At 47.5% G+C, this 12,500-nt stretch overlaps 1 protein-coding gene across 1 annotated transcript in view; it reads right to left on the reverse strand.

Moving 5' to 3' along the window:
* The window catches only part of pld1a (phospholipase D1a), a 29,113-nt gene that overhangs the window by 8,037 nt on the left and 8,576 nt on the right, over window positions 1-12,500 (reverse strand). Inside the window, exons 2-16 of the mRNA XM_080545951.1 lie at window positions 11,764-11,980; window positions 11,286-11,455; window positions 9,002-9,144; window positions 8,802-8,913; window positions 8,624-8,689; window positions 8,321-8,379; window positions 7,545-7,637; window positions 7,175-7,327; window positions 6,830-6,979; window positions 4,040-4,123; window positions 1,915-1,996; window positions 1,468-1,578; window positions 1,074-1,259; window positions 679-895; window positions 135-263 (exon numbers count right to left, since the gene is read on the reverse strand). Of these exons, the coding sequence (XP_080402077.1) occupies window positions 135-263; window positions 679-895; window positions 1,074-1,259; window positions 1,468-1,578; window positions 1,915-1,996; window positions 4,040-4,123; window positions 6,830-6,979; window positions 7,175-7,327; window positions 7,545-7,637; window positions 8,321-8,379; window positions 8,624-8,689; window positions 8,802-8,913; window positions 9,002-9,144; window positions 11,286-11,455; window positions 11,764-11,947 (1,939 nt within the window). The 5' untranslated portion in view covers window positions 11,948-11,980. The remainder of the gene's footprint in view (window positions 1-134; window positions 264-678; window positions 896-1,073; window positions 1,260-1,467; window positions 1,579-1,914; window positions 1,997-4,039; window positions 4,124-6,829; window positions 6,980-7,174; window positions 7,328-7,544; window positions 7,638-8,320; window positions 8,380-8,623; window positions 8,690-8,801; window positions 8,914-9,001; window positions 9,145-11,285; window positions 11,456-11,763; window positions 11,981-12,500) is intronic.

A 12,500-nucleotide genomic window follows, 5' to 3' on the forward strand; every position in this document is an offset into this window, starting at 1 on the left:
AGGGTCAGGGAAAATCATTACCTCAGTTTCAGAGGAAAATTATCACCTACTGCCAAATATTGCCACCCATTCTCTTCCTGTGTGTGTGTGTGTGTGTGTGTGTGTGTTTGTGTGAGCACATTCGTGTGTCTCACCATCAAAAGGTTTCTCCAGCTGTATCCAGTCCTTGTAGACAAAGTTGCAGTAGTCTTTTCCGTGCCAGAACCGAGTGTTCCCCTGTAACTCTCCCACACCAGTCTGAAGGCTCCCCACCGAACCACTGCCTAAACACATACACCCACACACACCCACACACACACACACCCACACACACACACACACACACACACACACACACACACACACACAGAGAGGAGTTTGAGCAGACAAAACATCTATATGCAACAAATGCCCTTTATGAGTTGGTCGGCAATCAATTCAACATACTGCATGTCATCAACCCTTCAGCTGTCTGTGGCCATGATTGTGTCAATCTGGGATTCAAAACAACAACCAAGAGGTCATCTCGTCACTTTTTGGAGAAATGGTGCCAGTCTCAAATTCATAGATAGACCTGATGCACTGATGATCCTTTGAGATTGAGATATCAACATGGTAGTTGTATCCACGTTTTGAAGCTGTACAGTGTTTGTTTATAATGTGGGGACATTTAATGTTGATGTCGATGTCGATGCTGACCTGTGCTGTCCAGGCTGCTGATGCTGTCGGCTTGATGGAGGGTGCGTCTATGCAAGTGTCTGTACAGACTGAACCGGGCCTTCCGGGTTCGACCCATCCCCTTCAGCTTGGGCAGGTCCACCGGGTCGCCCGACGACGACACGCCCTGCCCGTTTCTCTGGGCAACGCTGTCCGTGGAAGACACACCCTTACCGGGAGGAGTGTTTGCGTAGCCAGCCTGATGAGAAGAATGAGAGAAATTGAGAGATAGAGGTGGAGTGAATAGGGGTTTGGATAAAGAAAGAGAGAGAGAGAACGAGAAAAAGAGAGTGTTTGTGTGTGTGTATGTGTGTGTGTATGTCTGTGTGTGTGTGTGTGTGTGTGTGTGTGTGTGTGTGTGTGTGTGTGTGTCTGACCTGTTCCAGGGCTACAGAGCGTGTCACGCTTCCTACATCTGTCAGGCGGTGTTCTCGGTCGTCCCAGCGACCGTATGCCAAATCAATCCCACCCACAAAGGCCACTGATTGGTCAATTACTACGATCTTCTCGTGATGCGCCCACAGGTAGACAGAGGACGAGACATGATCAGGGTGACGCATCACCTGTAAAACACACACACGCACTAACCATTATACACACACTCTATACATACCAACCACAAAATATACATACAGAGACACTTTGTACACTAAACACAGAGTAAACACACATAAGCATGCACACGCACACGCACACACTCACACACACACACACACGCACACACACACACACACACACACCAGGTGGCCTCAGGTGAGAGCAATGCGCTACCTTGACGTTAGGGTGCAGGTGCATGAGTGTCCTCTTGCTGTACTCACTGTTGATGCCCAGGGCTAGCTCCACCTCCTTATACAGCATGATAAACACACGCACACCTTGTTGCTGTAGGGAGAGAGAGAGAGAGAGAGAGAGAGAGAGATAGAGAGAGAGAGAGAGAGAGAGGCGGTGGGGGGGGAGAGTGAGGGAGAGAGAGAGAGAGAGTTTACCAATGTACAATCAACTATATACTATAAACTATACACAACTATGCACCACTTCCTAAAAACAACACCCCATCACTTCTCTTAGCCAGTGGTGAATCCTGAGACCAGAGTTGGCCCCTATTAGCCATCCTATTAGCCATCCTATTAGCCATCCTATTAGCCATCCTATTAGCCATCCTATCAGCCATCCAACTCACTGCCCCCTATCAACCATCCTATCAGCCATCCAACTCACTGCCTTGCGTTTGAGGATGCAGTCCAGCCTCCATTTGTTCCCCTCCACCACAGGCCTCTTCAGAAAGATCTCTGGACTCAGCCTAGTGGACACACACACACACACACACACACACACACACACACACATAGACAGAGAAAGATAAGACATATCACGATGACAAGAAGGCGATATAACACAGAAGTACAGTGTAGCACAATCTTCATCATCATACACAAGACTAATGTTGCATATGAATGACCACTTCTCTACTGCAGTAGAGATGGGGTGCCAGTAGAGAGCGTGTGTAGGCTACAGCACAAAGCACATGTCGCTCATGGCCTCCTTGTTAACCCAATAGCACATCTACAATGCCATGGCCTCAGGTTACAGGGCCTGACACCTCATTGGTTAAAAGTGTAAGGCTATTGAGGGGTCCGTTGAGATCAAAAGGGACCTGAAGCTTATAAATACCCACACAGGTGGTTCAATGGGGATGGACTGTTATAATCACATGTCACAACACATCACGTCTGAGGTAATTATTACAGGATAAATATTTGAGGTTTGAATCTCAAATGATGCCCACCATTATAGTCCACTAGGTTTGACCAGGGTTCTGTCGGGCTGCAATAGGGTGTCATCGCAGACCCAGCCTTAGGGGCTTTACACACTGAAGGGCCACACTAAATCGCACTGTGCTGGCTCAGGCAGTTTCTTTTCACAGTGTCCTCTTCAGCAACGTTGATTGATGTGTAGCCCAGTGCAGTGCAGTACAGTACAACTGTAACTCGAAATATTAACTCTTCACATAAACCTATGGAGCAACTTCTTTGTTACACTGAAAGTGGTGTGGTTAAACCAGTTCAAGAGAGAGATTCTCTAAGCATGTGGTAGTATTATTTGAGAGTAGCCATGGTGTTTAGGGGCTGTAACTGTCTATTTTCATCTGCCATTTTCCCCCTGTAATAAGGGAAGCTGTCCAACCAAGCTGTCCAACCAGCTCAGCTAGCTTAGGGCAGAACATGTGAAGCAGGGGAGGCTGGTGGAGGTAGAAATCGGAGGATGGGCTCATTGTAACATATGGAATGGAATGAGGATTGGTATCAAACACACGTTGAACTTGAGTTCAGAGCTGTTATCACGTCAGCTTTCCGAAGAGCTGAACTCATGTGTCTGATACCATTCCTCATTCCATTCCATGCATTACAATCAGCCCGTCCTCTGATGTTTGCCTCCACCAGCCTCCCCTGAGGGTTAGTGTCCCACTTTCAGGCTAAAGTCTAATATTTGTTCAGCTCTGGAAAGCTGACATGATAACATCTCTCAACTCATGTTCAAAGTGAAATACCACTCACACACACACACACACACACTCACACACACACACACACACACACACACAACCCCCCCCACACACACACACACCAAACACATACTTTAAACTCATACCTTACCATACCGTACCAAACCAAACACACACACTTACCAAACACACATGTACAGGGATTCACACATACACGTGCAATGACAACTCATGTTCAAATTGAAATACCACACACACACACACACACACACACACACACACAGACACACACACACACACACACACACATACACACCATACTTTAAATTCATACCAAAACATGTACAGGCATTCACAGACAAGTGCAGTGACACACACATCCCACTGAGTGACCAGGTTATTGTATACTCCTCGCTGATGACTCTTTTTTGGCATGAGACTGAAGTGAAATATGACACCAGAGAGGTAACAGAGACCAGAAAGGAAATGAGAGAGAGAGAAAGAGAGAGAGAGAGAGAGAGAGAGAGAGAGAGAGAGAGAGAGAGAGACAGAGAGAGAGAGAGAGAGAGAGAGAGAGAGAGAGAGAGCGAGAACGGTGGTGGTGGTGGGGGGGGGCAACTTACTGTAATTGTCTGGCCACTCTCTAGTGATGGGATGATCTGTCTGCCTGTCTGTTTGTCTGTCTGACTGACTACAAATGCCACACACACACACACACACACACACACACACACACACACACACACGCACACACATACCCACCCACACACACACCAACCCACCCACCCACCCACCCACACACACACACACACACACACACACACACACACACACACTCACCACCAGTCTGTGATGAAGATCTCCTCTCTGGCCTCCTCCAGAGCGTCTGCTACATCCTCCATGTAGGTCTTCCCATTCACATACCTGCAGTACAGACACCACAGTCACCCGAGAGGACCATGGATAACACTGATACACACTAAATACAAGTCCTGTAGAGTACCAGTGGAGGTTGGTGAAGGAAGAAATCGGAGGACGGGCTCATTGTCATGTATAGAACGAGAAATGTTTTCTCTGTGTTACTCACGTGATACTATTCCTTATTCCATTCCATGGATGGCAATGAGGCCGTCCTCCAAATTCTACCTCCCCTAGCCTCCCCTGGTGTACACACTGATACTGTTTGTGCTTTGTGTTCAAGTGTCCCAGTGCCTTGCTGTGAACCTGTAGTGTAGGGTATACTGTAGCTCAATGCTAAAGGATTTACTAGCATGTAATTAAACAATTTAACTGGTACATACTGTATCAGTCTTGGGTAAACATTGTATTTGAAATGATTTCAAATACTTATCTGTGCTTGATTGAGTATGCCTGGTGCAATGGGACAAATGGAATCGTTGCAAAAAGTGCAAACTCCACCCATCTGGCACTCTTGACAGACTCAAGCGAACGGAAAATACTATTTTGACCCAGATCTGGTACATCCAACCAAAAACACCCATATGATTCCCAATGGTTAATATATTATTATTATAATAGTATATAATACTAAGAGCATATTTCGGCCTACATGTTATTTATGTTCATTTTCTAATATTCATTTTGAATTATTCCCTATTGAATGTTAGATAGATTTTTCGTTGTGGTCATTTGTGGTTTAATTTGTGGATTAATTAATATTAGGGATATAAGGGAATAGGAGTGTCAGTGGGAGCAAATAGGTTTTCAACAGCAGTAGCACTGGATAATGCTGATCGCAATATGATTTTTTAGAAAATAAAAGAACATGTTTATTTTTATACATGCATCACTCAGCATGTTTGTTTGAACCTCTGACCCACGTAGAGGCAATTTGGATTTATTAAGAAGCCTCTGCAAGTATAAGTTACTATACTACAATATTACTGTAACTACACTACTGCTATAAGTTACTAATAATATTCTATTTAGTAATAGTAAAGTTACTATACTATTACTGTACCTACACTTCTGCTATATGTTACTATACTATTTCTAGAGAAAAAATAACGCACATCCTCCTGTCTTCGGTGCTGAGCTATAACTGACAGTGCAGTAATATTTAGTACAAAACAAGGTAGCACGCACTCACTTTTCGTTGCTCCAATTTTTATTTAGCAAGCAGCAAGTAAAAATAGACGTTTCGACCGTGAGGTCTTCTTCAGTAAGTACTGAAGCGTCTATTTTTACTTGCTGCTTGCTAAATAAAAATTGGAGCAACGAAAAGTGAGTGCGTGCTACCTTGTTTTGTACTATACTATTTCTATTCAGATTCAGATTCAAAATAAATGTCATTGTCATTGACAGAGTTCAAGTACAAAGACAACGAAACGCAGTTTGGCATCTGACCAATAGCGCATAGTGCAAAAGCCATAAAAGTATGGACAGATATGTACAGTGTGACATATACAAACAAGGGCGAAGATATGTACAGTTAAGATATATGCAGTATGATATGTACAGAACAAGGGCAATGGATATCAATCCAATATGAACAGTAAGGGTATGTATAGTGTGCAAAACATTGAGGTTGAAGTCCGGAGTGGTATGGGGGGAGGGTGTGTGTGCAATGTTCCTCCAGTTGGGCTGCCATACCATACTCTTATGCAGTTAGTCAGGATGCTCTCGGTGGTGAACCGGTAGAAATTGACCAGAATCCTGGGAGACAGCTGGGCTTTTTTCAGTCTCCTCAGGAAGTATAGATGCTTCTGCACCTTTTTGAACAGGATGGAGGAGTTGAGGGTCCAAGAGAGGTCCTCTGAGATGTGGACACCCAGGAACTTGAAGCTAGAAACAAGCTCCGCCTCCATCCCATTGATGGGGGTGTGTTGGCAGCGTCTGGTTTTCCTGAGTTCCTTGGTCTTCTTGGTGTTGAGGGCCAGGTTGTTGGCGGCACACCACCCCGTCAGGTGCTGAACCTCCTCCCTGTAGGCCAACTCGTCGTTGTTGTTTATCAGGCCTACCACCGTGGTGTCGTCTGTGAGCTTGATGATGGTATTGGAGCCGTGTACAGGCACGCAGTCGTGGGTGAAGAGGGAGTAGAGGAGAGGGCTCAGCACACCGCCCTGTGGTACACCGGTGTTCAGGGTCAGGGTGGAGGAGGTGTGGTTGTCAAGCCTTCCTGTTGGTCAGGAAGTCCAGGATCCAGTTACAGAAGGAGGTGCTGATGCCAAGGTCACTGACCTTGGTGACCAGCTTGGAGGGGATGATAGTGTTGAATGCTGAGCTGAAACCAATGAACAGCATCCTTACATAGGTGTTGTTTTTATCCAGGTGTGTCAGGGCGGAGTGTAGTGCCGTGGAGATGGCATCCTCCTCCGCTGTTCTTACGGTAAACAAATTGGTGGAAATCCAGTGGGGTGGTAGGAGGTCTTTAAGGTAACACAGGACCAAATTCTCGAAGCACTTCATGATTCTATTACTATAATCATGATAGACAGGTGTGATTACAGTAGAAGTCTGTTGTAAACATATTGTCCTTCACAAACAATAAAGGTTGATTCAAATCAACCAAATATAAACTACTACAAACTCACAGTTGAGAGTGGGAGCAACACACCGAATCAAAAACCAAACTGCCTCCTGACCCCACCTCTCCGTTTCCATAGTTACCATTTGGCAGGGATGTTCTCCTCCTCAGCTGCGAAGGATCCGAAGCGGTGTTCTCGGAGGAATGCTTTTCCATTTTTCCTCACGAACTCCTCTAAAGCTTGGCCCCACCATCGCGCATGTCTGTAGCTGTTGCACTTCAACACCAGGGTCCTACACACACACACACACACACACACACACACACACACACACACACACACACACACACACACACACACACAACCAAACACAGTTAAATCTCCAGCCTGACCCCACCAATGATCATATCTACAGCTTTTGCTCTTCGACAGCAAGGCCCCCCCCACCCCCCCCCCCACACACACACACACGCACACACACACATACCTAGAGAGGGTGTCGATGCGTACACCGTGTTTGGTCTCTGTATGTTTGGAGTCCATCTTGATACTGAACTCCTTGTCCACCAGCAGCACAAAGGAGATGGCCCCCGAGTCTGGCTTCATATAGAGGAGGAAGGAGTCCTTCACCACCAACCAGCTACAAACACACACACACACACACACACACACACGCACACAGCCAAACATGAACCCACCCACCCACACACACACACACACACACACACACACACACACACACACACACAGAAAAAGACAGAGGTCAGAGTGTGTGTGTGTGTGTGTGTGTGTGTGTGTGTGTGTGTGTGTGTGTGTGTGTGTGCGCGTGTGTGTGTGTGTGTGTGTGTGTGCAGTACCGTTTGGACCAGCGGTAGCAGACTTCACTATGACCACAGCAGTTGAGGCCTGGGATACGATGGCCTCCCGAGCGCTTATATATCATCCCTTCACTGTAATACACAAACACAGAAACACACACACACACACGCACACACACACACACACAAGAGAAGATTAGATTAGATTAGATTAGATTAGACTAGATTCAACGTTATTGTCAGTGCAGATTACAAGTACCAGACAACGAAATGCAGTTAAGCGTCTAACCAGAAGTGCAAATAATGATATAGTGCAAATACATGATATTGTAGACAAAATAGGATATGTACAGTTATGAAATGACAGTATGATAAATACAGTAGGTAGTAGGTTTATACAAGAGATGGATAACAATAAGCTATGTACAGTTAAGGTATTTACAGATGTATAATAAGTATACAAATTAGGTATGTGCAAATTATGTGCAGAAATATTGTATGTGCAACAGCAGTAGTGCAAGATGAAAACATTAAACTGTCTTTTTGTATTCTTTTTGTCTCATTGTTTCTCCTTCAACCAGTCTGTTGAATGTCTTCAAGGTGCTGATTGTAGCAGGAAAACTCACTATACAAAGATTTCCAAGAGAAATGCGCACACTGGAATGTCTTAGACGTACAGTAAGGTCGTTCTTGGTCATTCAAGTGTACGATTTCTCTTTGCAGTTGTGGGATGTGTGGGCTTTAAATAGCATGTATGTATGTATGTTGTTATACTAAAAGGAGGACCAGCAGAGTAAAATAGAGAAGTTCCTCACAGTCCTTTCGGTCCCAGGTCATGGATGAAGGACATCTGACTCACGTCAATAAACTCCATCTGAGGAGGGAGAGAGAGAGAAACACACCCAAGGACAAACAGCAGTTTAACACAACATATGTAAAAAAAAAAAATGGTAAAGAGGCTCAGTAAAGGCTGATACTGTAGCTACGTACGTGTGTGCGTGTATGCGTGTGCGTGCGTGTGTGTGTGTGTGTGTGTGTGTGTGTGTGTGTGTGTGCGCAAGCGTTCATGTGTGTGTGTGTGTGTGTGTGTGTGTGTGTGTGTGTGTGTGTGTGCTCACAGTGTGGTGGTATTTCCGGTACATTGCCATCCTCAGCAGCTTGTTCAAGTAGTCCTCCAGCTGTCTCTGTACAACAGAATGAGACAGATTTTACGACACACACTGTCACTAACCCCCTGTAACAACACCCACACGCACACACCCACACACACACACACCCCTACACAAACAAACGTACCCTCCTGCTGGAGACCTGTTCATCCCGTGCCAGCTCGTCCCTTCCCCCCCTCGGTAACGAGGGCATCTGCCTCACCTCACTCTTCCTCATACTCTTCCTCCTCACCGTGTGACTGAGGGAGAGAGGGGGAGGGAGATGAAATAAAGAGGGGTGACAAAGGGTGTGTGTGTGTGTGTGTGTGTGTGTGTGTGTGTGTGTACCTGCGGGAGGGTAGAGGGATCCTCATGAAGGTCTTGTAGCGCAGCAGCTCTCTGTGGAGCTCCATGAAGTGTTTCTCTTTCCTCTTCACCACCCAGGTGAACTCCCCATGCCTCAGCTCAATCTTGAACACTGCCGGCATCGTCTGCAGAGACAGGACAAGAATGTGTGTGTGTGTGTGTGTGTGTGTGTGTGTGTGTGTGCCGATTGCACTGAAGGTGGGAATAAAAACTGGCTGTCCCTGGAGTGCCGTGAACTTCATCTTAGCACTCAACCAATGGATGAAGTGGATTTACCAGTGCGCTCCTCTGCATGTCCGATCCCCAAATCCTGTGCAGGGATACGCGGACGACGTGCAGGTGTCATCACGACAGGAGGATGTCATCACCAAAATGCTGGCACGCACTGATGAGTTCCTCCAATGGTCAGGGCTGGAGGTGAAGCAAGCCAAGTGTGCCGTACTCCATGAGCGCCGCAGTGGAGGCAACCGCTGGTATAAGGCCAAGAACGACAAGCCCCCCACCTTTCTTGTAATGGGCCAACCCATCAGGGTGTATTCCCGCAATGAGACCTACCCATACCTTGGCCACAGGTTTAACATCGCTGGCGAGTGGAGCGAGCAGGTCGAGGAGCTCACTACAGAGTTTCTCCATCGTCTCCACCTGATTGACTTGTCCCCCCTCCCCATCCTCATGAAGCTCCAGGCTGTGAGAGAGGTGGCTCTGGCCAAAATCCAACACCTCTTCGCCAATGTGCACATCCCTCTCAAAGCACTGAGAGAGATGACGAACAGAACTGTCCAGCTGGTCAGAAAGTGGGTGGGCCTCAACACACACTCCACACGGGGCATGGTCTTTCTCCCATGTGGAGAGGGAGGGCTGGGAGTCCCCAATGTTGAGTGGGCCTACATAGCCACCAGGCTAGCCCACCTGCTCCACATGCTTAACAATGACGATGCCACCGTTAGAGAAATGGCCAGGGCCTCTCTCCTACTGGATCTACGCAGAAGGAAGATCCCCCTGGCCAGCGCACACCAGAACGACTTCCTCGGCTTCAGGAGGAAAGACTCTGGGAAACTGGATTCCCAGGCCAAGGGCTTCGGGGTCTGGTCTGACTGGCCGGATCTCAATGACCTCTGCAACCAGACTGGAGTTCAGCTAAGATGGACAGAACTTAACACACAGACTGAAGTCCCTGTCTCTGATGAGGTGATCACAGACCCCTGTGTGATTGTGAAGGCCGACATCACAACACCGCAGGAAGAGACTGTCGGACTGCACAGAGACTCTGCAAGGAGGGTTCTGCTCAGCTTGAAGCAGTCTGAGATCAGGCAGCACTGGTGTGGACTCAGACTACAGGGAAAGCTAGCCTGTTTGCAGTTCGCTGACCACTCAGTCTCACACTCAGTGTATAAGAACGTCGCTGTTGGTGAGGATGTTCTGAAATTCACCATCAAAGCAAGACTGCAGGTATTACCGACCAAGTACAATCTGTCCACCTGGTATCCCCACACTCACAGTCCATTCTGTTTAAACCATCAGGATTCACAACACCTAGAGTCCATTGCACACATAACAAATGGATGTAATGCATACAAACACCTGTACATAGCTCGTCATGACCGTATTGTGGACATTGTGTCTGATACAGTACAAAACATCTTACCATCTAGCGCAGTTATGTACAAGCATGCCAGAGTGTTACCAGAGTGGTTTGGTTTTGCCAATGATGTTTTTTCCAACATCCCAAATACACCTGATGTTGTCTTTGTTGACACCAGCCACAAGGAGGTGCTGATTGTAGAAGTAGGCTGCCCCTTTGACCTGTACATGGACCAGACTTTCCAGGACAAGTATATCAAATACCAACCACTACTTGGTACGATAACCAGCTTTGGGTACAAGTGCAAATTCAGCATACTTGTATTTGGAAGTCTGGGCCATCTATATAAATGCACCATGAGGGGTCTGAGAATTGCTGCAATGACTAAAAGAAAGGCCAAACAGGTTGCCAAATTTTGCTCTGTCTCAGCTATTATTGGCAGCTTGGCCGTGTGGAGAAGGAGGTGTTATGTGTATCCTTAAGTGTTCAGTGCTGCTTAGCCCCGAAATATTTGATTCCCTGTTTGTATAATATAATTTGTGGAACCAAATAAAGTATTCAAATGTGTGTGTGTGTGTGTGTGTGTGTGCGTGTGTGCGTGTATGCGTGCGTGTGTGTGTGCGTGTGTGTGTGTGTGTGTGTGCGCATGCGTTCATGTGTGTGTGTGCGCGCGTGTGTCTTTACCTTATTGACACTCCTCAGGTGGGTGCGGTTGAAGCGGTCCTGCGCCGTGTTAAACCTCTCCACCTCCATGATCCTGCAGGTGATGGGGACCGTGGGGAGGTAGACCTTGGCAGACGCCTCCTTAAAGCCCACCGTGGCGTAGACGGCCGTGAACAGCAGACGGCTCTCCCCTAGAGACACAGAGAGACCAGGAGCGATGTGTGAGAGACAGGGAGAGAGAGGGAGAGAATACAGGAACTACAGTGTACTGTATGTCCAGAGCTCTCTCTCTCTCTCACACTCACACACACACACACACACTCATGCACGCAGACACACACAGACACACACACACAGACACACACACACACACACACGCACACAGACACACACAGACACACACACGGGGACACACACACACACACACACACACACGCACGCAGACACACACATGTGCACACAGACACACACACACGTGCACACAGACACACACACACACCTATGATGCTAGGGTCGTAGTCTGCCTCCTCTCCGTCCCCCATGTCCAGCTCTCGGGTGTCGAGGCTCTCAACCAGGTCGGCCATGTTGATGCCGGGGCCGCGAGTGTCGGTAGTGTCAGAAGGGTCAGAGGTCACCAAGGTGAGATTGCTGCTGGTGGTGGTGGGCGGGACTTTACCCAGCATGCCTAGAAGTCAGCCCTCAAGAGCAGGGCACACCTGGAGAAGAGAGGGGGCGGAGGAGAGGAGAGGAAATAGGGCGAGGGGAGGAGAGGAGGAGAGAGAGAAACAGGGGAGGAGACAGAATGTGAGAGGTCAGGGCTTTGTGTGTCTCCCATGGCTGCAGGACTATCACTCCCGGGAGACCCAGAATAGAACAGCAGGTCATCCTCACACAGGAAGGGTTGGCTCAGGGTCAAGGGTCATGGGTACTGATACCTCACTGGCTAAGAGGGACACACGCTAGCATGCAGACACACACATACACTGCCATACACACAAGCACACTAAAGGTAGTAGACCTGTGATATCCTGTGTATGTAGCAAGCTAAAAATAAACAGAGTTTGACTTGGATTGCTTCACCATGACTGCAGCACAGATCCTTGACCTCTCACAGAACACACACACACACACACACACACACACACACACACACACACACACACACACACACATACAAGGTTACCATTTCCTTGCCTCAGGGTAGGGAATTGTGTACACTAGGTTCTACAGTGTGTG

This window comes from Nansenia antarctica (genome assembly GCF_963989245.1).
Source record: "Nansenia antarctica genome assembly, chromosome: 1".
Classification (NCBI taxonomy): Eukaryota; Metazoa; Chordata; class Actinopteri; order Argentiniformes; family Microstomatidae; genus Nansenia; species Nansenia antarctica.